Source organism: Ranitomeya imitator, chromosome 1 (genome assembly GCF_032444005.1).
Source record: "Ranitomeya imitator isolate aRanImi1 chromosome 1, aRanImi1.pri, whole genome shotgun sequence".
NCBI lineage: Eukaryota > Metazoa > Chordata > Amphibia > Anura > Dendrobatidae > Ranitomeya > Ranitomeya imitator.
Window position 1 is genome coordinate 970,020,717 of NC_091282.1, and position 27,104 is coordinate 970,047,820.

General features: G+C 43.2%; 1 protein-coding gene across 1 annotated transcript; it reads left to right on the top strand.

The window, feature by feature from the left end:
- Positions 1–1,549: 1,549 nt before the first annotated feature.
- Positions 1,550–21,481, top strand: RRH (retinal pigment epithelium-derived rhodopsin homolog). Its single transcript, XM_069745737.1, has 7 exons — positions 1,550–1,845; positions 13,560–13,750; positions 15,040–15,139; positions 15,643–15,796; positions 17,412–17,580; positions 19,797–19,975; positions 21,217–21,481. Exons 1-7 carry the CDS (start codon positions 1,707–1,709, stop codon positions 21,320–21,322), a joined length of 1,038 nt encoding a protein of 345 aa, XP_069601838.1. The 5' UTR covers positions 1,550–1,706; the 3' UTR covers positions 21,323–21,481.
- The last annotated feature ends 5,623 nt before the right edge of the window (positions 21,482–27,104 follow it).

Genomic DNA, 27,104 nt, shown 5'->3' on the forward strand with positions numbered 1-27,104 from the left:
CATCAGCCTGTCATACTCGGCAAGTGGAATGTCCGTTCCAGGGGAGGTCAAGGCTCACTCGACAAGGGCAGTGGCAACTTCTTGGGCGGAGAAGGCCGGAGCTTCTATTGACCAGATATGTAGAGCTGCTACCTGGTCCTCACCATCTACATTCTATAGGCACTATAGATTGGACCTTATCTTTTCTTCAGACCTTACCTTCGGTAAAAGGGTTCTGGAAGTGGTGGTCCCTCCCTGAATGTACTATCTATGCAAATCTCTCTGTGGTGCCGTCATGGGCGACAGAGAAAAATATAGTTCTTACCGATAACGGTATTTCTCTGAGCCCATGACGGCACCCGTACATTCCCTCCCTTCACTTGTGGGTGTACACATCAACATAGTGCCATAGTTTTGTTATTAAGTCACACGGTATCTTGTTTAAACAAAGTAATGTTAAAACTAACAAGCTTTTTAGTAGTCTCCCATCATTCTCTATGTAAACAACTGATGCGGGAGAGTGGTACCGCCTTTTTATCTGTAGGTTTCCTGTCCTTGGTGGGCGGATCCCCTCTCTCCGTGGTGCTGTCATGGGCTCAGAGAAATACCGTTATCGGTAAGAACTATATTTTTTGCTGCTGTGGTACGGGCTATTTATTGTGTTCAGCATGGTGCACTTGCTTGAGATTTATTGTTATTACCTGGCACAGCAGTAATCTTTTTTGCTTCCCGTGCCATTATCACTGGTCACATGGAGCCTTTCGCTCCTAGCCTTTTAGACAATTATGCTCTTTGGTTAGGGGGTGGCGAGGTTTGGGATTTGTGTCCCCCTCTTTTCTTGTGATGTCTTGGAATACATGTTATTATTACTGTTGTCCAAATTTTAATGTTTTGTATAAATAAAGATTTTTTGTATATATCTTTACTATATGCTCCTGGTTCTCCTCCTTTTTGCATTCAGTTTATGGAGCGGATATAAAATAATCTGGGTATTTACTATATATACTGATACTCTCTCCCAGATCTTTTGATATGATTTTGGAATTCTGGTTATTATTAAGTGTATGGGTGTGCAAAAAAAAGAATTACCATAAGGGGACACAATACAGCATGCAATTTTTTTTATAGATACATTGAAATTCTTTAAAATTGGAAAATACTGTTTAAAAAACTATTGCTGTATAAAATGGATTACATGTGGAAGACAAATGAGGAAAAAAAATCAGTTTTCTGAATCAAACTGACAGTGTTTTTGTTATACGCTCGTGTGAAAATTAGCCTACAACTGACAGGCAATAGTACTTTTTCTCCTTGAACATGGCCCTTTCAAGTCTAGCTTAGTAATTCAAAGTTATCACTCTTGGAAGGTGGTGAAGAAATTACCCCCCCCCCCCCAAAAAAAAAAAAAGCATAACAAAGGTTGATTAGTTCCTAATACAAATCAAGGTATATTGATGTACAAATACGTATTGTTGCATTCCATAGTGCTTTTTAATGAGAGCATGTGACATTTTTAAGCCTTCTAGAAAAGAGGCTCTGTATGAAAACTAAGCCCCTCGCTGTGAACATCGTCCTTTCTGAGTTGGTCTTTGTTTCGTTAACAAGGTTTACTGGGACAGAACTGCTGCGAGATTCTTTTTAATTTATGCAAGCAGTTTAGTGCTCGAGAAACTCGTGGGATAATGGTACAAAATTGTGATTAGCAGTGCCTGCATTGAAGGTTTGCGATGGACAAAACACCAGAAGTTCTAACATTGCCACCAACTGGAATGGTCTGCATTAATGCTTCTGCCCCCTCCACCGAAGTCCATTCTGTGTTCTCCCAGCATGAGCACAATATTGTCGCAGCTTATCTTATTACAGCAGGTATGGTTTATATTTTTATTTCTGCATATCTGTACTATATCGATTGTGTCACAACCTTCTGGGGTCCCACAGACATTTGGGCTGAATGCCCACTTGCACTCTTCCCGTTTATGGAGAGATATAGGAAGGGGAGAAAGGAACCTATCCCACAAACCTCAGCAGGAAATTTCTTTTCTCCCTGAAGTTGGGTGGCTGAAACTCTTAAACATAAGTTTGCTAATGGCCAAGCACACAATATCACTGTTGGATATAAGGTTGTGAGAAGAACAGCTACTTTGCCATAAACATATTAATGGATGTTATTTGTTAGTGAGGAGAGTGGAATAAGCAGCCTTTATTTTACAGTAACAAAAAAATCAAGTATGGGGATTAGGGAAGTGTTGGGAGGCCCCAATACGAATAAACTTATGGGGCAGTCCCACCACAAATCAGTGGAAATTGATGAGATGTTAGGTTTTAACTTGGATCTGGCAAGTTCTGGCTGAGGGAAGCAGTAAGGATGCCTTTGTTCTTTTAGCGTGGCCTACCTGTGTAACGACCCTGGTTTATTTTCTACAGATACGCCATATTACTTGCTATGCAACATCTCAAGGGGATGTGCCTAGGCTTATTAAAGTGTAGGAAAGTGAAGTGTGACTTGGAACACAAGGCTGTTATCTTCTAGCAATAGCAGAAAGAATGGTGGAACAGAAGTGTGCATGCTCAACCTCTATCCCTTTCTGATAAGATAAGGCTCTTCAGATATTCTCAATAGACAGGTTTGTTAAAAACTGTTTGCCCCCTTCCTGATTTCCTATCCTTTTGCATGTTTGTCACACTTAAATGTTTCAGATCACCAAACAAATTTAAATATTGGACAAAGATAACACAAGTAAGCACAAAATGTAAACACAAAATGCAGTTCTTAAACGGTTGTTGCTATTATTAAGGAAAAAAGAAATCCAAACCTACAGGGCCCTGTGTGAAAGTCATTCCCTCTCCCCTTTTTAAAACATAAATGTGGTTTATCACATCTGTGAGAAGCTGAACTCAAACTAATTAGCCACACACAGACCTGATTACTGCCACACTTGTTCTCAATCAAGAAATCATTTAAGTAAGACCTGCCTAGGGCGGTTTCACACGTCCAGATAATTCCGGTACCAGAGTTGTCCGTCTGCTCACGTGGTACATCCGTGTGGCACACGTGCGGCAGCCATGTGCCGCATCAGGACCATACGGATGGCCGCCAGGAAGCAGCGCTACAGTAAGCTGCTGTCCCCTGCATGTGGTTGCTGAAGCCGGCTGTCATCCGCTCTCCCCTGCTTGGCCGAAAGCAGTGCGAGCAGGGGAGAAGAGATGATAGAAAAACCCCCTATATTTTCCAACCAACCTGGCAAAATTCACAGGGGCGGGCTGCTATTCTCAGGCTGGTAAGGGACCATGGATATGGGCCCCCCCCAGCCTAAAAAAAGCAGCCCGCAGCTGCCAAGAAAAGGCGCTTCAATTAGATGCGCCAAATCTGGAGCTTTGCCCGGTTTTCCCACTGCCCTGTAGCATTTGCATATGGGGTAATGAGGGGTTAATGTCACCTTCCTATTGTAAGGTAACATTAAGCCGGCTTAATAATGGAGAGGTGTCTCCATTACTAATCCCACAGTTGTTCAAGAGCTAATACACACACTAAGGCCGGCGTCACACTAGGCGTAAGTAAATACGGTCCGTTTTTTTACGGCCGTAATACACAGTAATTGTCCCAAAACACTTACGTATTCAATGCAAGGATGCAATTTTTACGCACAAATTTATCCGTGTGTCATCCGTATGGCATCCGTACGGTGATTTTTTTTTTCTCGCAGGCTTGCAAAATGGACATATCATGGATCAATTGGCTCAAATATTCTTAAAAACATATAGTCTATGTGTCAGTGAGACACATACAGTGGGGCAAAAAAGTATTTAGTCAGTCAGCAATAGTGCAAGTTCCACCACTTAAAAAGATGAGAGGCGTCTGTAATTTACATCATAGGTAGACCTCAACTATGGGAGACAAACTGAGAAAAAAAAATCCAGAAAATCACATTGTCTGTTTTTTTTAATCATTTTATTTGCATATTATGGTGGAAAATAAGTATTTGGTCAGAAACAAAATTTCATCTCAATACTTTGTAATATATCCTTTGTTGGCAATGACAGAGGTCAAACGTTTTCTGTAAGTCTTCACAAGGTTGCCACACACTGTTGTTGGTATGTTGGCCCATTCCTCCATGCAGATCTCCTCTAGAGCAGTGATGTTTTTGGCTTTTCGCTTGGCAACACGGACTTTCAACTCCCTCCAAAGGTTTTCTATAGGGTTGAGATCTGGAGACTGGCTAGGCCACTCCAGGACCTTGAAATGCTTCTTACGAAGCCACTCCTTCGTTGCCCTGGCGGTGTGCTTTGGATCATTGTCATGTTGAAAGACCCAGCCACGTTTCATCTTCAATGCCCTTGCTGATGGAAGGAGGTTTGCACTCAAAATCTCACGATACATGGCCCCATTCATTCTTTCATGTACCCGGATCAGTCGTCCTGGCCCCTTTGCAGAGAAACAGCCCCAAAGCATGATGTTTCCACCACCATGCTTTACAGTAGGTATGGTGTTTGATGGATGCAACTCAGTATTCTTTTTCCTCCAAACACGACAAGTTGTGTTTCTACCAAACAGTTCCAGTTTGGTTTCATCAGACCATAGGACATTCTCCCAAAACTCCTCTGGATCATCCAAATGCTCTCTAGCAAACTTCAGACGGGCCCGGACATGTACTGGCTTAAGCAGTGGGACACGTCTGGCACTGCAGGATCTGAGTCCATGGTGGCGTAGTGTGTTACTTATGGTAGGCCTTGTTACATTGGTCCCAGCTCTCTGCAGTTCATTCACTAGGTCCCCCCGCATGGTTCTGGGATTTTTGCTCACCATTCTTGTGATCATTCTGACCCCACGGGGTGGGATTTTGCGTGGAGCCCCAGATCGAGGGAGATTATCAGTGGTCTTGTATGTCTTCCATTTTCTAATTATTGCTCCCACTGTTGATTTCTTCACTCCAAGCTGGTTGGCTATTGCAGATTCAGTCTTCCCAGCCTGGTGCAGGGCTACAATTTTGTTTCTGGTGTCCTTTGACAGCTCTTTGGTCTTCACCATAGTGGAGTTTGGAGTCAGACTGTTTGAGGGTGTGCACAGGTGTCTTTTTATACTGATAACAAGTTTAAACAGGTGCCATTATTACAGGTAATGAGTGGAGGAAAGAGGAGACTCTTAAAGAAGAAGTTACAGGTCTGTGAGAGCCAGAAATCTTGATTGTTTGTTTCTGACCAAATACTTATTTTCCACCATAATATGCAAAAAAAATGATAAAAAAACAGACAATGTGATTTTCTGGATTTTTTTTTCTCAGTTTGTCTCCCATAGTTGAGGTCTACCTATGATGTAAATTACAGACGCCTCTTATCTTTTTAAGTGGTGGAACTTGCACTATTGCTGACTGACTAAATACTTTTTTGCCCCACTGTATACAGCCCCACTGTATAAAAAAACAGACAATGTGATTTTCTGGATTTTTTTTTCTCAGTTTGTCTCCCATAGTTGAGGTCTACCTATGATGTAAATTACAGACGCCTCTCATCTTTTTAAGTGGTGGAACTTGCACTATTGCTGACTGACTAAATACTTTTTTGCCCCACTGTATACAGTGGGGAAAAAAAGTATTTAGTCAGTCAGCAATAGTGCAAGTTCCACCACTTAAAAAGATGAGAGGCGTCTGTAATTTACATCATAGGTAGACCTCAACTATGGGAGACAAACTGAGAAAAAAAAATCCAGAAAATCACATTGTCTGTTTTTTTTATCATTTTTTTTGCATATTATGGTGGAAAATAAGTATTTGGTCAGAAACAAACAATCAAGATTTCTGGCTCTCAAAGACCTGTAACTTCTTCTTTAAGAGTCTCCTCTTTCCTCCACTCATTACCTGTAGTAATGGCACCTGTTTAAACTTGTTATTAGTATAAAAAGACACCTGTGCACACCCTCAAACAGTCTGACTCCAAACTCCACTATGGTGAAGACCAAAGAGCTGTCAAAGGACACCAGAAACAAAATTGTAGCCCTGCACCAGGCTGGGAAGACTGAATCTGCAATAGCCAACCAGCTTGGAGTGAAGAAATCAACAGTGGGAGCAATAATTAGAAAATGGAAGACATACAAGACCACTGATAATCTCCCTCGATCTGGGGCTCCACGCAAAATCCCACCCCGTGGGGTCAGAATGATCACAAGAACGGTGAGCAAAAATCCCAGAACCATGCGGGGGGACCTAGTGAATGAACTGCAGAGAGCTGGGACCAATGTAACAAGGCCTACCATAAGTAACACACTACGCCACCATGGACTCAGATCCTGCAGTGCCAGACGTGTCCCACTGCTTAAGCCAGTACATGTCCGGGCCCGTCTGAAGTTTGCTAGAGAGCATTTGGATGATCCAGAGGAGTTTTGGGAGAATGTCCTATGGTCTGATTAAACCAAACTGGAACTGTTTGGTAGAAACACAACTTGTCGTGTTTGGAGGAAAAAGAATACTGAGTTGCATCCATCAAACACCATACCTATTGTAAAGCATGGTGGTGGAAACATCATGCTTTGGGGCTGTTTCTCTGCAAAGGGGCCAGGACGACTGATCCGGGTACATGAAAGAATGAATGGGGCCATGTATCGTGAGATTTTGAGTGCAAACCTCCTTCCATCAGCAAGGGCATTGAAGATGAAACATGGCTGGGTCTTTCAACATGACAATGATCCAAAGCACACCGCCAGGGCAACGAAGGAGTGGCTTCGTAAGAAGCATTTCAAGGTCCTGGAGTGGCCTAGCCAGTCTCCAGATCTCAACCCTATAGAAAACCTTTGGAGGGAGTTGAAAGTCTGTGTTGCCAAGCGAAAAGCCAAAAACATCACTGCTCTAGAGGAGATCTGCATGGAGGAATGGGCCAACATACCAACAACAGTGTGTGGCAACCTTGTGAAGACTTACAGAAAACGTTTGACCTCTGTCATTGCCAACAAAGGATATATTGCAAAGTATTGAGATGAAATTTTGTTTCTGACCAAATACTTATTTTCCACCATAATATGCAAATAAAATGTTAAAAAAACAGACAATGTGATTTTCTGGATTTTTTTTTCTCAGTTTGTCTCCCATAGTTGAGGTCTACCTATGATGTAAATTACAGACGCCTCTCATCTTTTTAAGTGGTGGAACTTGCACTATTGCTGACTGACTAAATACTTTTTTGCCCCACTGTATATATATTTATATTTAATTCATTGCTAGATAGCAGAAAAGCCAGTACTTCAATTGCCGGCTTTTCCTATCTCCTTCACAAACCCGACAGGATATGAGACATGGTTTACATACAGTAAATAATCTCATATCCCTTCTTTTATTACATATTCCTCTTGTCTGGACTAGACCACTGCAACTCTCTTCTGATCGGTCTCCCTCTTTCCAAACTTTCTCCTCTCCAATCCATCTTAAATGCGGCAGCCAGGGTCATATTTCTGTCCAGCCGCTTCACTGATGCCTCCGTCTTGTGCCAGTCATTACACTGGCTACCCATTCGCTACAGGGTCCAGTATAAACTCATCTCTCTCACCCACAAAGCTCTCCACAGTACTGCACCGCCTTATATCTCCTCTCTCATCTCCGTCTATCGCCCTACACGTGCCCTCCGTTCTACAAATGACCTAAGACTAACATCCCCCGTAATCCGAACCTCTCACCTCCGTCTCCAAGACTTCTCTCGTGCTGCGCCAGCTCTCTGGAATGCACTTCCCCAGACGATCAGACTGATACCTAGCCCCGCGTCTTGATACCTAGCCCCGACCTATTCAAGCGCGCTTTAAAAACCCATCTCTTCAAACAAGCCTACCAAATAAACTACTCAGTAAACTAACTTTGTCCTGTTCCCTCCTTCCAAATATTATCTGCATGTGAATCTGCACCCTACTATTCATCTGTCTACACACCCTCCATGCACAAGATAACTGCACTTGATACTTGACTATTGCACTTAAGCACACGGGCTGATATATGAAAATCCCTATTTATTATAATTGCCAGACCTGAAATAACAAGCACTTTTCACCTATTGTGTCCCCCCATTTCCTTGTAGATTGTAAGCTTGCGAGCAGGGACCTCACCCCTAATGTCACTGTTTAAATTGTCTTAAAGGGAACCTGTCACCTGAATTTGGCGGGACTGGTTTTGGGTCATATGGGCGGAGTTTTCGGGTGTTTGATTCACCCTTTCCTTACCCGCTGGCTGCATGCTGACCGCAATATTGGATTGAAGTTCATTCTCTGTCCTCCGTAGTACACGCCTGCGCAAGGCTAAAACATCTGGCTCAAAAAATCTGCCTCCAGCCACCCCAGAAAAGGCGCATCTGGAAGATGCGCCTATTCTGGAACTTAGGCTGGAGTCACACTACAGCGAGATACGGCCGAGTCTCGCAGGTTAAAAACAAGCTCTGGCACCGGCACTCTGGAGCGGAGCGCGCGGCCGCATAGCAATGGAGCTGCACGCTCTGCTCTGGAGTGCCGGTGCCAGAGCTTGTTTTTAATCTGCGAGTCTCAGCCGTATCTCACTGTAGTGTGACTCTGGCCTTAGTCTCTTTCTTCCCACTCCCCTGTAGCGGTGGGATATGGGGTAATGAAGGGTTAATGTCACCTTGCTATTGTAAGGTGACATTAAGCCAGGTTAATAATGGAGAGGCGTCAATTATGACACATCCATTATTAATCCAATAGTACGAAATGGTTAATAAAACACACGCATTATTAAAAAGTATTTTAATGAAATAAAGACACATGGTGTTTTAATATTTTATTATACTCTTAATCCACCTGAAGACCCTTGTCACCTTGTCACAAAGTTAAAAAAAACAAACAACAATATTCCATACCTTCCGACGTTCAGTCTTGTCCCACGCTGTAAATCCATCTGAACACCCAGGAGCTCTGCTAATGCAGCTGTGCTCCTAGCTGTAAAACTTGGTGAATGAATGGAATGCAGGAGAATGTACTGTAGTTACCTGGAGTTGCGGTGATGCGCCCTCTGCTGGATGAACTCATATGAACTGGAGCCTGGGAACTCTTCACTGACATTATATATATGTATATATATATATATATATATATATATATACAGTGGGGCAAAAAAGTATTTAGTCAGTCAGCAATAGTGCAAGTTCCACCAATTAAAAAGATGAGATGCGTCTGTAATTTACATCATAGGTAGACCTCAACTATGGGAGACAAACTGAGAAAAAAAAATCCAGAAAATCACATTGTCTGTTTTTTTAACAATTTATTTGCATATTATGGTGGAAAATAAGTATTTGGTCAGAAACAAAATTTCATCTCAATACTTTGTAATATATCCTTTGTTGGCAATGACAGAGGTCAAACGTTTTCTGTAAGTCTTCACAAGGTTGCCACACACTGTTGTTGGTATGTTGGCCCATTCCTCCATGCAGATCTCCTCTAGAGCAGTGATGTTTTTGGCTTTTCGCTTGGCAACACGGACTTTCAACTCCCTCCAAAGGTTTTCTATAGGGTTGAGATCTGGAGACTGGCTAGGCCACTCCAGGACCTTGAAATGCTTCTTACGAAGCCACTCCTTCGTTGCCCTGGCGGTGTGCTTTGGATCATTGTCATGTTGAAAGACCCAGCCACGTTTTATCTTCAATGCCCTTGCTGATGGAAGGAGGTTTGCACTCAAAATCTCACGATACATGGCCCCATTCATTCTTTCATGTACCCGGATCAGTCGTCCTGGCCCCTTTGCAGAGAAACAGCCCCAAAGCATGATGTTTCCACCACCATGCTTTACAGTAGGTATGGTGTTTGATGGATGCAACTCAGTATTCTTTTTCCTCCAAACACGACAAGTTGTGTTTCTACCAAACAGTTCCAGTATGGTTTCATCAGACCAAAGGACATTCTCCCAAAACTCTTCTGGATCATCCAAATGCTCTCTAGCAAACTTCAGACGGGCCCGGACATGTACTGGCTTAAGCAGTGGGACACGTCTGGCACTGCAGGATCTGAGTCCATGGTGGCGTAGTGTGTTACTTATGGTAGGCCTTGTTACATTGGTCCCAGCTCTCTGCAGTTCATTCACTAGGTCCCCCCTGCGTGGTTCTGGGATTTTTGCTCACCGTTCTTGTGATCATTCTGACCCCACGGGGTGGGATTTTGCGTGGAGCCCCAGATCGAGGGAGATTATCAGTGGTCTTGTATGTCTTCCATTTTCTAATTATTGCTCCCACTGTTGATTTCTTCACTCCAAGCTGGTTGGCTATTGCAGATTCAGTCTTCCCAGCCTGGTGCAGGGCTACAATTTTGTTTCTGGTGTCCTTTGACAGCTCTTTGGTCTTCACCATAGTGGAGTTTGGAGTCAGACTGTTTGAGGGTGTGCACAGGTGTCTTTTTATACTGATAACAAGTTTAAACAGGTGCCATTACTACAGGTAATGAGTGGAGGAAAGAGGAGACTCTTAAAGAAGAAGTTACAGGTCTGTGAGAGCCAGAAATCTTGATTGTTTGTTTCTGACCAAATACTTATTTTCCACCATAATATGCAAATAAATTGTTAAAAAAAACAGACAATGTGATTTTCTGGATTTTTTTTTCTCAGTTTGTCTCCCATAGTTGAGGTCTACCTATGATGTAAATTACAGACGCCTCTCATCTTTTTAAGTGGTGGAACTTGCACTATTGCTGACTGACTAAATACTTTTTTGCCCCACTGTATATATATATATATATATACCTATTCTATGTGTACACATTTATTTTACCTATTCTATTCTGTCAGTGTGATTTTACTGTACACCGCGCTGAATTGCCAGCTTTTCTATAGAACACCGCTGCGTATTTCTTGCAAGTCACACGCATGGTCCGTGTGTAATCCGTAATTTTCTCGCCCCCATAGACTTTCATTGGCGTATTTTTTGCGCAATACGCTGACAAACGTAGCATGCTGCGATTTTCTACGCCCATAACATACCGTATATTTCGGATGCGTAATATACGGCAGATAGGAGCTGCCCCATAGAGAATCATTGGGCCGTGTGCAATGCGTATTTTCTGGACGTATTTTCTGTGCTCATACGTCCGTAAAACTCGCTAGTGTGACGCCGGCCTAAGAAAAAGGTATTTTTTTTCTATCCCTACAAAAACTGTCATTACACGTACTGGAAGCACTGACGTGTGAAACCGGCCTGACCAAAAGTTCCTCAAAAGCTAGACATCTTGCCACGATCCAAAGAAATTCTGGAACAAATGAGAAACAAAGTAATTGAGATCTATCCGTCTGGAAAAGGTCATAAAGCCATTTCTAAAGCTTTAGGGCTCAAGTTAACTACAGTGAGAGCCATTATTCACATGTGCTGGGAAAGATGTGGGTTGGAGCCCACATCAAAGTGATTGAGTTCGACATCGGCGTACATTTACGCCCAGTGTTGGAAAGGGGTTAAGTAGAATCATATTTCTTTTTATGCACTAAACTTTATTTGCACGCACAAGAGACAAATGTACCATGACAAAAACACAGGAAAAAAATGCAACAAAAATGAAGCAAAACCTAATTTTTGTAGCAAGTTTCGAGAGCAGGTTTTGACTGCTGGATAAAATGCATCAAAAACGCAACATGTGAACATAGCCTAATATCTACAGTATGTACTAGATGGTACTTTACCTTCCCCCCTCTGTTGTCCATTTATCTTTTCTTTGTTTGATTACTGTTTTATTGAATATCTAATAAATTTGTACATTTTATGGGACTATTTGACTGCATTTTTGTGACTTTTTTTACATGTACTAGATGGAGGCCTGATGCTATCGCATTGGGAGGGCGGTAATGTCACGATGGGGGCAGGCTTTGCAGCGCTGAGAATTTCCCCCCCATGTGCTCACCCACCTATCCACTCTCTCTTTCCCCCTGTGCTGACTTCTCCCGTCTGTGCTCCCTTCTTTGACCTCTCTACCCCATGTGCTATCCTTCTTGTCTGCTGTCTCTCTCCTTCCTGTGCCGTATTCTTCCCTCGTGTGCCATCCCATTTGATCTGTCTCCCCCTGTCCTCTGTCTATCTCACCCCTGTGCACTTTCTCCCCCATCTGCTGCCTTCTCCTATCATGTCATCTCTTCTTGACTTGTGTACCCCATGTGCTCTCCCCCTTGTCTGGTCTCTCTCCACCACTGTTCTGTCTTCTTCCCTCATGTACAGAACATACCACAGCTCCTGGGCAGCGGAAGAAGCAAAAGACTATACTGACATTACAGCAGGAGATCGCAGAGGATACATTTTGTGAGTTAAAATATTAATATATAAACAGTCAGTGAAATATTTTACCTGAACCTGACAAAAAAAATCCTCTGTGATCCCCTGCTGTAATGTCAGTATTGTCTGTTGCTTCTTCCCCTACCCAGGAGATGTGTGCTCCGTACACGGTCAGACACAGACAATTTTTAAAATTAACTTTCGTTCATGTTAAAACCCCTTTAATGTGACCGGCTTCCTCTGCCTGTAGACACGTCGGTCATCTGCCGCCGGGATCAGCCGAATGATTCACTGTATTCGCGCAGGCGCAGTAAATCAGACCGCCGCCATCTTTGTGCAGACAGATAGCGGCGGTCACATTAAAACTGCGCGTGCGTTCCTCCTGTACAATGATTGTGGCGGTCAGTGAATCATTTGGGTGATCCCAGTGACAGGCTGTTCGCGATGGTGTTCCGCTGGTGGTACCGTGCAAGAGGCTGCGTACAGCGTATACTGTGTGTTTGTGTTGCGTATGGCATATACAGCACGTGTTTGTGTGTGGTGCGTACGGCGTATACAGTGTGTATGGTGCTACGGTGGTTTCACGCAAGAGGCTGGTACCACCAGCAGTTTCCATATTGAGACACCCATCACTTGGATGACCCAATATGGAGGTTGGAGAACTTCCCCCGCTTGGAATTCTGGGATCCGGACACATCTGGATGGAACAGGATAGTTTATGGCAGCCAACTAAACTTCTAGTAATACAAAGCTAAAATTCACAAAGTCAACAAGGTCATCTTGTATTGTTGAAACTAGAAGAAACGCGAAACACTAAAAAAAAAAAAGAATACTAAGTATTTGGCATATGAAAGGAAACAAATTCTTCATTACTCACAAGTGTGCCAACGAGAATTAATCCCGGCATAAAGGCCCCATGAGATTAATTTCCATTAAAGGTTTTCATTAATGATGAGCGCAAGTGCTCGTTACTCGAGTTTGCCTAGGGTGCTCAGGTATGCACAGAGTCATCCACAAAACATGCGGGGATTGCCGAGTACGTCACTTGAGCACCGTATGCAAACTCGAGTACGAGGGCTTGCGCTCACCACTAGTTTTCATTAGTAAAGAATAGAGATTTGAAGTAAATACACACTCCCAATTCATTTTACATGTGCAAATATATGGATCCATTTCAGGATTGCTAGGACCAGAGCAATAAACATTTGTCATCACATTAATACATGGCACTTTAGATTAAAAACAAAAAACACAATAGAGCTCCACTGGGATAAAAACATGTTGTTCAATGCTACATTTCCTAAAACCGCTCACAAAGTTATTAATTTAGTAACTTGTGTTTTCTGGATCTTCTCTCCTAGGTGTAGTGAGCATTTTAAGCAACATTGTAGTATTGGGAATCTTTGTTAAATATCAGGAGCTTCGAACAGCAACTAATGCCATCATCATCAATCTGGCATTCACGGACATAGGTGTCAGTGGTATTGGGTACCCTATGTCTGCTGCCTCTGACTTACACGGAAGTTGGAAATTTGGAAATGTGGGATGTCAGGTACGAAACACTTTCTATCACTGTTGATGCTTTGTGATGAGTGAGTATACTCATTGCTCGGGTGATCTCCGAGTATTTGTTAGTGCTCGGAGATTTAGTTTTCGTTGCCTCAGCTGCATGATTTACGGCTACTAGACAGCTTGATTACATGTGGGGATTCCCTAGCAACCAGACAACCCCCACATGTACTCAGGCTGGCTAGCAGCTGTAAATCATGCAGCTGTGTCAACAAAACCTAAATCGCCGAGCAGTTACAAATACTTGGAGACCACCTGAGCCTGCTCGCGAGAACCTGAGCAACGAGTACACTCGCTCATCACTATTTGTGATGTTTCCACCCTATTAGAATTGAGAAGGAAAGAGGCTACTCATCTTTTGTATTTTTTACTCGGGGAATGAAAGTCTCTTGTTGCCCATTTATATTATTTGTCTATCTGTGGGTTTATATTTTGAGACTGCCTATATCTCTAGGAAACCACACACACTGGGACTCTGCGTTTGGTTCTATTCTGGACAATGGCCCTGATTCATCATTACTGTTTTTCCAGTTTTCTGGAGTAATTTGCTCTTTTTAGTGGCTTTGGAAGAAAAAGAAAATTAACTTCAATAAACTGCGAATGATGTATCGGGCCTAGTGATGAGCGAGTATACCGTACTCGTTGCTCGGGGGACTCTGAGTATTTGTTAGTGCTCGGAGATTTAGTTTTTGTTGACACACTGCATGATTTACGGTTGCTAACCAGCCTGAGTACATGTGGGGGTTGCCTGGTTGCTAGGGAATCCTCACATGTATTCAAGCTGTCCAGCAGCAACAAATCATGCAGTTGAGGCAACAAAAACTAAATCTCCGAGCACTCACAAATACTCGGAGACCACCCGAGCAACGAGTATACTCGCTCATCACTAATCGGGCCCAATGACTTGTACTGCATAACTCCAGTTTACTATACAGCGGTTGGCACATGTAGTTCTGCAGTTGTCCAGTAGAGGCCACTGCTGTACAAGTGGTTGTTATTTCGATCAATAGGTTTTCTGAGGGATAAAGCACTCTATGTATGTGGAATCGGATCCAACACATGAAAAATGCCCGAATATCTGAATTAAGTAATTTAGCTAAAGTAATTCATAAAGTTCCTTATTATAAACTGCTTAACACTAGGTACCTCTCATTCTTTTAAACAAATCTGTTAATTCTAAGAAGAAAATGATGACATCTGCATTCTAATCTTCTACAAACTTTTTACTTCTGTTAAGAAGAACACAAAATCCTTGTCAATGTTGACTTTTAGATCTATGCCGGCTTAAACATCTTCTTTGGGATGGCAAGTATTGGACTTCTGACCGTGGTTGCCATTGATCGTTACCTGACAATCTGTCGACCTGACATAGGTAATTTGTAGATTTTATTTTAACAAATCTCATGACCTAAAGTGACAGGTTAAGATTTACCACCATGTTTTTTGTTTGCAATTGAACGCTCAGAGTATGTACAGATGCATGAGACTGAAAGGTCATGTAGTACACCAAAGCTATTTTTCTTTTCTGTCACTTTCCTGACTTCTCCGTGTTAATAAATACTTGCTCGTGAAATAACATTTCTGGAGCATCTTCCTTATAATGTTGCTTTGTGACATTCCTCTTTGAAATTTACAAATAAATTGACAACTGGGTGTTACCATTCTCGTTGCCAAAGCATTGTGTCCCTACAGTCTGACAGTCAGCACTGATTGGACAGTATGATAAGAGTACTGTGACACACCCTCAGTTAGTAACGCCCAGTTGTCAGTTTATTCATACATTTCTAAAGGGAGCACAAGAGCTTGAACTTATACCTCTGCTCATAGATCAGGCTCTATGAATTTTTTGCCTGCTGTATTTTATGATCTCCACAGGGAGAAGAATAACAAGCTGTCACTATGCAGCCATGATCCTGGCAGCCTGGCTAAATGCTGTTTTCTGGTCTGTAATGCCTATTGTGGGATGGTCCAGTTACGCCCCAGACCCAACCGGAGCCACATGTACTATTAACTGGAGGAAAAATGATGCGTAAGAAATATGGAGCTTCTTTTCTCTCCTGCACTATACATTGAGACATGAGCCACCCATTTTCTTAAAAACCTATAACATATAATCACATTGCTCATTAATTCATGTAAAAAATATTTGACAAAAACATCCTTTTAAAATGTTTGCAGAAATCTGTTTGTTCTATGGAAAAAAGCAGCCATTATCGTGAGTAAATGTGCCACGTTTTGTTTTATTTTGATAAAATGTAGCGAACATCTGCTATATATTGGAGTCAAGTGTTGTTACTAACTAGCCACATGCAAATTGTCTCTTCAGAGAGGAAGAGGACTTCAGCTCTAGTTCAAGTTGGAAGTAGCAAGCCTAAAAGTCATTATTGGCCTCTTTAACGAGCCTTGCAATGTGACTTAGGATAAAAGCCAAATCAGAATCTCAATTTGCAGACACATGTTTCAAGGTATTGCCCCTCATCAGTACAGAGTATGAGATATGATTTGGCTAGGTGAAAGTCTAAGATTGGGATCTAAGAGGTAAGGTTTCTCCTTGTGGAGAGTGACACTGTCTCTACAAATTGAGATTCTGGTTTGGCTTTTATCCAAAGTCATATTGCAAGGCTCGTTAAAGGGTCAACATTGCCTTTTAGGATTGCTACTTCCAATAGTTGGCACTAGAGTTCAAGTCCTCTTCCTCTCTCAAGAGACAATTTGCATATTTAATTTCCTACAGGAATATAGAAGGTGTTTCTTCATATTGGCGAGCCAAACCTGACATGTCACTCCTCACAATTAGAAACCTTACCCGGTAGATCCCTAACTAGCCACATTCATGCCGCACAATTGTAATGTAAGTGGCAAATGCTACTCGTTGTGGGTCAAGTTCTCTGGGTGCCAAAGGTTTTCAGAATCTACCCCTTCATCAACACCTATGGTCCCTGAAAGTTCAGCATGACAGCTGCCAGATGGACTGTATTTCATTTAATGACTCCTGTCCAATCTTTCCTATCAATGCCAAGTGTCCCTATTCATAATACACTGACACTTCTTCCACTATATATTATGCATCCTGGGCATCTTGATTTTTGGAAGACCATCTCCTGACATGGCTTATCTCAAATAAAAATTTCTGGACATATTCCCCAAATTCCTTTACTTCAATTCATAAATGTAGTCCTCAAAGCAGGTTTGACATGCTACTCTGTACTAGTTTATCTACAGTAGCATCTGATGTCTCCTGCTTTTCCTTGTCTCCTATATATAAAATATTCAGTAAACATTATATATGTAACTGTGGAGAAAATGCTGCTTAGGAAGAAGGCTTTGAAAAATAGAGGTGTGAATAATTTATTTTTATCAATTAACAAAATGCAAAGTAAATATACAATAGAGAAATCTAAATCAAATCCATATTTCATGTGAACCGCTTTGGCCTTCAAAAATGATCAAAGTATCAATTCTAAGTACACTTGCACTCAGTTTTTGTAGGACCTCACCAGGGAGCTTGTTCCAGACATCTTGGAGAATTAACCACTAATTTTCTGTGGATGTAGGTTCGTGTAAATCCTTCTGTTTCTTCATGCAATCGAAGACACTCGATGATGTTGACATCAGGGCTTGTAAACTTGTTGTTTCTTCTCCAGGTCATTTGTATCTTACACAATGACTGTAGTTGCCATTAATTTCATTGTTCCGCTGATGGTGATGTTTTACTGTTACTACAATGTGTCCCGCACAATGAAGGGATATGACAGCAGAAACAGCCTCGGAGGTGGCAATCTGGACTGGTCTGATCAGGCTGATGTTACAAAGGTAAGAAGGGGATGCCATATAGTTTATATTTATGTGTTTGATCGTAATCATAGACATGTGATCTATACTGGCCCAGTGGATAGCACTGAATCCTTGCAGCGCTGGGGTCCTGGGTTCTAATCCCACCAAGGACAACATCTGCAAAGAGTTTGTATGTTCTCTCCGTGTTTGCGTGGGTTTCCTCCGGGTTCTCCGGTTTCCTCCCACATTCCAAAGACATACTGATAGGGAATTTAGATTGTGAGCCCCAACGGGGACAGTGATGATAATGTGTGCAAACTGTAAAGCGCTGCGGAATATGTTAGCGCTATATAAAAATAAAGATTATTTATTTATTTATACTAAAGCATGTTGTAAAATTCTGCTAGCAGAAATTTTAGGCAAAACCTTCCTCCTGGGATTGCTAGTATACTTGCCCAAATGGGCATATTGATCGCCTGTTGAACTTCTCTTGCGCTGCTTATCTCTGCAGGTGCTCAAAGAAGAGAATGTTATATCAGATATATTCTTCATATACAGTTAGGGCCAGAAATATTTGGACAGTGACACAATTTTCGCGATTTGGGCTCTGCATGCCACCACATTGGATTTGAATTGAAACCTCTACAACAGAATTCAAGTGCAGATTGTAACGTTTGATTTGAAGGGTTGAACAAAAATATCTGATAGAAAATGTAGGAATTGTACACATTTCTTTACAAACACTCCACATTTTAGGAGGTCAAAAGTAATTGGACAAATAAACATAACCCAAACAAAATATTTTTATTTTCAATATTTTGTTGCAAATCCTTTGGAGGCAATCACTGCCTTAAGTCTGGAACCCATGGACATCACCAAACGCTGGGTTTCCTCCTTCTTAATGCTTTGCCAGGCCTTTACAGCCGCAGCCTTCAGGTCTTGCTTGTTTGTGGGTCTTTCCGTCTTAAGTCTGGATTTGAGCAAGTGAAATGCATGCTCAATTGGGTTTAGATCTGGAGATTGACTTGGCCATTGCAGAATGTTCCACTTTTTGGCACTCATGAACTCCTGGGTAGCTTTGGCTGTATGCTTGGGGTCATTGTCCATCTGTACTATGAAGCGCCGTCCAATCAACTTTGCAGCATTTGGCTGAATCTGGGCTGAAAGTATATCCCGGTACACTTCAGAATTCATCCGGCTACTCTTGTCTGCTCTTATGTCATCAATAAACACAAGTGACCCAGTGCCATTGAAAGCCATGCATGCCCATGCCATCACGTTGCCTCCACCATGTTTTACAGAGGATGTGGTGTGCCTTGGATCATGTGCCGTTCCCTTTCTTCTCCAAACTTTTTTCTTCCCATCATTCTGGTACAGGTTGATCTTTGTCTCATCTGTCCATAGAATACTTTTCCAGAACTGAGCTGGCTTCTTGAGGTGTTTTTCTGCAAATTTAACTCTGGCCTGTCTATTTTTGGTATTGATGAATGGTTTGCATCTAGATGTGAACCCTTTGTATTTACTGTCATGGAGTCTTCTCTTTACTGTTGACTTAGAGACAGATACACCTACTTCACTGAGAGTGTTCTGGACTTCAGTTGATGTTGTGAACGGGTTCTTCTTCACCAAATTAAGTATGCGGCGATCATCCACCACTGTTGTCATCCGTGGACGCCCAGGCCTTTTTGAGTTCCCAAGCTCACCAGTCAATTCCTTTTTTCTCAGAATGTACCCAACTGTTGATTTTGCTACTCCAAGCATGTCTGCTATCTCTCTGATGGATTTTTTCTTTTTTTTTCAGCCTCAGGATGTTCTGCTTCACCTCAATTGAGAGTTCCTTTGACCGCATGTTGTCTGCTCACAGCAACAGCTTCCAAATGCAAAACCACACACCTGGAATCCACCCCTGACCTTTTAACTACTTCATTGCTTACAGGTTAACGAGGGAGACGCCTTCAGAGTTAATTGCAGCCCTTAGAGTCCATTGTCCAATTACTTTTGGTCCCTTGAAAAAGAGGACGCTATGCATTACAGAGCTATGATTCCTAAACCCTTTCTCCGATTTGGATGTGGAAACTATCATATTGCAGCTGGGAGTGTGCACTTTCAGCCCATATTATATATATAATTGTATTTCTGAACATGTTTTTGTAAACAGCTAAAATAACAAAACTTGTGTCACTGTCCAAATATTTCTGGCCCTAACTGTATAATGTGACAGCCAGTAGTGATTGTTGGCATATTTCCATTTCCAGATGTCTGTAGTGATGATTCTCATGTTCCTGATAGCCTGGTCTCCATATTCTATTGTCTGCCTGTGGTCATCTTTTGGGGATCCTAAACAAATTTCACCAGCAATGGCTATCATAGCTCCTCTCTTTGCCAAGTCTTCAACTTTCTATAATCCTTGCATCTATGTCATTGCAAATAAGAAGTAAGTTTTGCTTTCATCACTTTTTCTTTACTCTAAAGGTACCATCACACTGAACGATATCGCTAGCGATCAGTGACGTTGCAGCGTCCTGGCTAGTGATATCGTTCAGTTTGACACGCAGCAGCGATCAGGATCCTGCTGTGCCATCGTTGGTCGGCGCAGAGAGTCCAAAACTTTATTTCGTCGCTGAACTCCCGCAGACATCGCTGAATCGGCGTGTGTGACACCGGTTCAGCGATGTCTTCACTGGTAACCAGGGTAAACATCGGGTTACTAAGCGCAGGGCCGCGCTTAGTAACCCGATGTTTACCTTGGTTACCAGCGTAAGTGTAAAAAAAAACAAACACTACATACTTGCATTCCGGTGTCTGTCCCCCGGCGCTGTGCTTCTCTGCACTGTGTAAGCGCAGCGGCCGGAAAGCACAGCGGTGATGTCACCGCTGTGCTTTCCGGCCGGCGCTTAGTGCAGAGAAGCACAGCGCCGGAGAGGACAGACGCCGGAATGTAAGTATGTACTGTTTGTTTTTTTTACGTTTACGCTGGTAACCAGGGTAAACATCGGGTTACTAAGCGCGGCCCTGCACTTAGTAACCCGATGTTTACCCTGGTTACCAGGGGACCGGCATCGTTGGTCGCTGGAGAGCTGTCTGTGTGACAGCTCCCCAGCGACCAAACAGCGACGCTGCAGCTATCGACATCGTTGTCTAGATCGCTGCAGCGTCACTTAATGTGACGGTACCTTTACATAATATATTTGTTAAGGCTGTGTCCAACTTTAGGCCATCTGTTTACTGCATTGGTCAGAAAATAATCCCAGTGTGAACCTCCAATGGATGCCTCACATTTATACAGCTGTATCCTCTGCAGTTACTTGTCCCCCTAAAGCCAACTTTGTAAAGAAAAAGAGGGCTGTATAGGAGATAGTATTTTTGAAAAGGTACACCGATAGTGGTGTAATCACTTGTTCGGTGTATGCCCTGCAGCATTTCTCAATAGATTTGCCCGAACCTATACACTTGATGCAGGTTGGATGTAGCTACAGACACATCATTGGGTACTCATGATCTGAATAATCTCATGACCTCACTTTGTAAAAGACACTGTAAGCAGACGTTAGTTAAGAGGCTAAAGGCTACTTAATGAAAAATTCTGTATATGTTTATCTGGAGAATGTGGTGTGCACCCATTCTGCACGATATATGGATATGAATACTAACACATCAACCATCTGTTTCTTTCAGGTTCAGGAGAGCAATCCTTTCTATGGTGCAGTGCAAGTCACGTGGAGAAGTGACTGTAGATGACCACTTTCCGATGAGTGTGTCCCAAAGCACGTTGACAACATAACGCTCCTTACATTCTGACAAATAATCCTGTTTATGTACAGACAATAATAAGTCTCCTGCAGTAATAGTACAGTAGTATGTGAACTGAGCAATCATGTTATTCTCATTAAGATGGTTGCAGTAATTTGTAAAAACAAAAGATATATTAAAAATATATTGTAAAAAAATCTGTACATAGAAGAGGTCTTTATTTAATATGATGATGCATGTTGGATAGCTGCTGGGAAAATGGCTGGGTTCAGGGTAAATGTGAACACTGGAATTATCAGATTGTTTTTACCCCTTCAGTAATAGCAATGACACAGACTTGATGGTAAATGTCTGCTTTATGTAAACCTGCTCTGTGCCACCAAATGTGCCTGTTATTTTGTTCTTGGTGTAAATGCCATTGTTCTTCTGAATGGGGCAATGTATATTTTTGTTCCCTCACTTCCCCTCATGAGATAGTCTCCTGTCTTCCCTGTATATAAACCTAGTAATTTTATCCAAAGTGGTTTGAACCTCAAGAAATTCCTATAAAGAACCATGCCCACTTGGCTAAGCCCCCCTATATTTACATACAGGGTAAAGAGTACCATATCTAAGGAATGAAGGAGAGCAGGAACAAAAGGAAAACACCAGATTTAGTACAACAGCGGCATTTATACCAGGCATAAAAAAATATTTATGGCAAGGGACATGTCTGTGTTAGGCTTTAGGCCTCTTTCACACTTCCGTCTTTCAGCTTCCGTCACAATCCGTCGATTTTTGAGAATGCAGGATCCTGCATTTTCCCATAGACTTATATTAGTGACGAATTGTGACGGATGGCCATCCGTTTCATCCGTCATGCACTGTATCCGTCGGAAAATAGCGGTCCGTCGTGCGGAGAAAACGTTCAGAGGAACGTTTTTTCCGCACGTCGGAAAATCGGTCAGCGACGCATCCTGCACTGCCCGTCGTTGGCTATAATGGAAGCCTATTGGCGCAGGATCCGTCGCTGACCATCACACACAGGAATCCAGCGACGTATCACGTTTTCCCGCTCTGAGCATGCCCGGAAAGATTTTCAAATCCGAGAAAAAGTCTCTCTCGCGCCTGTCACCAGGTTTTCTGATATGAGATTTGGCCATCACCTTTCAGGACTGGTGTACAGCATTCTATAACGTAAGAGAAAAAAACTAACTTTTATTATACTCACCAGATCATAGCATCTCACAGGGAACTGCTGTGATCTCATTGAGATCAGCAGAGTTCATGGGCCCACTCTCACTGCAGTGAGTCATTCTCTCCTGCTCTTCAGCCTGAATGGTCGCCCTGGGCCACCGCACACACTGGTAAGCAAATGTCGCAAAGATGGATTGTGGCGTGGCACCCTATGGATTCTTTCAACTTCGGACAGGTGAGGGATATTGTTTTTTATTTTTGTTTTTTTTTAAAGTGCTTAAGAGGACTATGGCTTCAGGGGATTAGGTGTTAAGGTGAGTATAACGTGCTTTTTTAAATCTTATTCTACATTTTAAACTCGATGTTGACAGCGGGGTGTTATGATTAGGCAATTCAGTACCACAGTGAACATAGAGGTCAGAGCACATACAGTGATCTGACAATAATCCAAAAACATAGAACGAGCTCTGAGACGTGGGAACTCTGTTGACCGCAATCCCTAATCCTATCCAACAACACTAGAGGCAGCCGTGGATTGCGCCTAACGCTACCTATGCAACTCGGCACAGCCTGAGAAACTAGCTAGCCTGAAGATAGAAAATAAGCCTACCTTGCCTCAGAGAAATACCCCAAAGGAAAAGGCAGCCCCCCACATATAATGACTATGAGTAAGATGAAAAGACAAACGTAGAGATGAAATAGATTTAGCAAAGTGAGGCCCGACTTACTGAACAGAGCGAGGATAGGAAAGGTAACTTTGCGGTCAACACAAAACCCTAAAAACCACGCAAAGGGGGCAAAAAGACCCTCCGTACCGAACTAACGGCACGGAGGTACACCCTCTGCGTCCCAGAGCTTCCAGCAAACAAATAGATAAGCTGGACAGAAGAAAAGCAAACAAAATAGCAAAGGAAAACTTAGCTATGCAGAGCAGCAGGCCACAGGAACGATCCAGGAGGAAAACAAGTCGAATACTGGAACATTGACAGGAAGCCAGGATCAAAGCACTAGGTGGAGTTAAGTAGAGCAGCACCTAACGACCTCACCACATCACCTGAGGGGGGAAACTCAGAAGCCGCAGTACCACTTCCCTCCACCAACGGAAGCTTACAGAGAGAATCAGCCGAAGTACCACTTGTGACCACAGGAGGGAGCTCTGCCACAGAACTCACAACAGTACCCCCCCTTGAGGAGGGGTCACCGAACCCTCACCAGAGCCCCCAGGCCGACCAGGATGAGCCACATGAAAGGCACGAACAAGATCGGGAGCATGGACATCAGAGGCAAAGACCCAGGAATTATCTTCCTGAGCATAACCCTTCCACTTAACCAGATACTGGAGTTTCCGTCTTGAAACACGAGAATCCAAAATCTTCTCCTCAATATACTCCAACTCCCCCTCCACCAAAACCGGGGCAGGAGGGTCAACAGAAGGAACCATAGGTACCACGTATCTCCGCAACAATGACCTATGGAATACGTTATGTATGTAAAAAGAATCTGGAAGGGTCAGACGAAAAGACACAGGATTAAGAACCTCAGAAATCCTATACGGACCAATGAAACGAGGTTTAAACTTAGGAGAGGAAACCTAAATAGGAATATGACGAGAAGATAACCAAACCAGATCCCCAACACGAAGTCGGGGACCCACACAGCGTCTGCGATTAGCAAAACGTTGAGCCTTCTCCTGGGACAAGGTCAAATTGTCCACTACCTGAGTCCAAATCTGCTGCAACCTGTCCACCACAGTATCCACACCAGGACAGTCCGAAGACTCAACCTGTCCTGACGAGAAACGAGGATGGAACCCAGAGTTGCAGAAAAATGGCGAAACCAAGGTAGCCGAGCTGGCCCGATTATTAAGGGCGAACTCAGCCAAAGGCAAAAAGGACACCCAGTCATCCTGATCAGCAGAAACAAAACATCTCAGATATGTTTCCAAGGTCTGATTGGTTCGTTCGGTCTGGCCATTAGTCTGAGGATGGAAAGCCGAGGAAAAAGACAAGTCAATGCCCATCCTACCACAAAAGGCTCTCCAAAACCTCGAAACAAACTGGGAACCTCTGTCAGAAACTATATTCTCTGGAATGCCATGTAAACGAACCACATGCTGGAAGAGCAATGGCACCAATTCAGAGGAGGAAGGCAATTTAGACAAGGGTACCAAATGGACCATCTTAGAAAAGCGATCACAGACCACCCAAATGACTGACATCTTTTGAGAAACGGGAAGATCTGAAATAAAATCCATAGAGATATGTGTCCAAGGCCTCTTCGGGACTGGCAAGGGCAAAAGCAACCCACTGGCACGAGAACAGCAGGGCTTAGCCCGAGCACAAATCCCACAGGACTGCACAAAAGTACGCACATCCCGCGACAGAGATGGCCACCAAAAGGATCTAGCCACTAACTCTCTGGTACCAAAGATTCCAGGATGACCAGCCAAGACCGAACAATGAACCTCAGAGATAACTTTATTCGTCCACCTATCAGGGACAAACAGTTTCTCCGCTGGACAACGATCAGGTTTATTAGCCTGAAATTTTTGCAGCACTCGCCGCAAATCAGGGGAGATGGCAGACACAATTACTCCCTCTTTGAGGATACCCGCCGGCTCAGATACACCCGGAGAGTCGGGCACAAAACTCCTAGACAGAGCATCCGCCTTCACATTTTTAGAGCCCGGAAGGTATGAAATCACAAAGTCAAAACGGGCAAAAAACAACGACCAACGAGCTTGTCTAGGATTCAACCGCTTGGCGGACTCGAGATAAGTCAAGTTCTTATGATCAGTCAAGACCACCACGCGATACTTAGCTCCTTCAAGGCAATGACGCCACTCCTCGAATGCCCACTTCATGGCCAGCAACTCTCGGTTGCCCACATCATAATTTCGCTCAGCAGGCGAAAACTTCCTGGAAAAGAAGGCGCACGGTTTCATCACTGAGCGATCAGAACCTCTCTGCGACAAAACAGCCCCTGCTCCAATCTCAGAAGCATCAACCTCGACCTGGAACGGAAGCGAAACATCTGGTTGACACAACACAGGGGCAGAAGAAAAACGACGCTTCAACTCTTGAAAAGCTTCCACAGCAGCAGAAGACCAATTGACCACATCAGCACCCTTCTTGGTCAAATCGATCAATGGTTTAGCAATACTAGAAAAATTGCAGATGAAGCGACGATAAAAATTAGCAAAGCCCAGGAACTTTTGCAGACTTTTCAGAGATGTCGGCTGAGTCCAATCATGGATGGCTTGGACCTTAACAGGATCCATCTCGATAGTAGAAGGGGAAAAGATGAACCCCAAAAATGAAACCTTCTGCACACCAAAGAGACACTTTGATCCCTTCACAAACAAAGAATTAGCACGCAGGACCTTAAAACCGTTCTGACCTGCTTCACATGAGACTCCCAATCATCCGAGAAGATCAAAATGTCATCCAAGTACACAATCAGGAATTTATCCAGGTACTCTCGGAAGATGTCATGCATAAAGGACTGAAACACTGATGGAGCATTGGCAAGTCCGAATGGCATTACTAGATACTCAAAATGACCCTCGGGCGTATTAAATGCAGTTTTCCATTCATCGCCTCGCTTAATTTGCACAAGATTATACGCACCACGAAGATCTATCTTGGTGAACCAACTAGCCCCCTTAATCCGAGCAAACAAATCAGATAACAACGGCAAGGGGTACTGAAATTTAACCGTGATCTTATTTAGAAGGCGGTAATCTATACAAGGTCTCAGCGAACCATCCTTCTTGGCTACAAAAAAGAACCCTGCTCCTAATGGCGACGATGACGGGCGAATATGCCCCTTCTCCAGGGACTCCTTCACATAACTGCGCATAGCGGCGTGCTCAGGCACAGATAAATTAAACAATCAGCCTTTTGGGAACTTACTACCAGGAATCAAATTGATAGCACAATCACAATCCCTATGCGGAGGTAGGGCATCGGACTTGGGCTCATCAAATACATCCCGGTAATCAGACAAGAACTCTGGAACCTCAGAAGGGGTGGATGACGAAATTGACAGAAATGGAACATCACCATGTACCCCCTGACAACCCCAGCTGGACACCGACATGGATTTCCAATTTAATACTGGATTATGGACTTGTAGCCATGGCAACCCCAACACGACCACATCATGCAGATTATGCAACACCAGAAAGCGAATAACCTCCTGATGTGCAGGAGCCATGCACATGGTCAGCTGGGTCCAGTACTGAGGCTTATTCTTGGCCAAAGGCGTAGCATCAATTCCTCTCAATGGAATAGGACACTGCAAGGGCTCCAAGAAAAACCCACAATGCTTAGCATACTCCAAGTCCATCAAATTCAGGGCAGCGCCTGAATCCACAAATGCCATGACAGAATACGATGACAAAGAGCAGATCAAGGTAACGGACAGAAGAAATTTTGACTGTACTGTACCAATGGTGGCAGACCTAGCGAACCGCTTAGTGCGCTTAGGACAATCAGAGATAGCATGAGTGGAATCACCACAGTAGAAACACAGCCCATTCAAACGTCTGTGTTCTTGCCGTTCAACTCTGGTCAAAGTCCTATCGTACTGCATAGGCTCAGGTTTAAGCTCAGGTAATACCGCCAAATGGTGCA

Bases quoted from the DNA above. Each gene is read 5' to 3' on its own strand.
- RRH (XM_069745737.1), top strand. From the start codon at position 1,707: ATGGACAAAACACCAGAAGTTCTAACATTGCCACCAACTGGAATGGTC. The intron at 15,140-15,642 runs GTAATTTGTAGA...TGATCTCCACAG, and splicing joins AATCTGTCGACCTGACATAG to GGAGAAGAATAACAAGCTGT. The intron at 15,797-17,411 runs GTAAGAAATATG...TTTCTTCTCCAG, and splicing joins AACTGGAGGAAAAATGATGC to GTCATTTGTATCTTACACAA.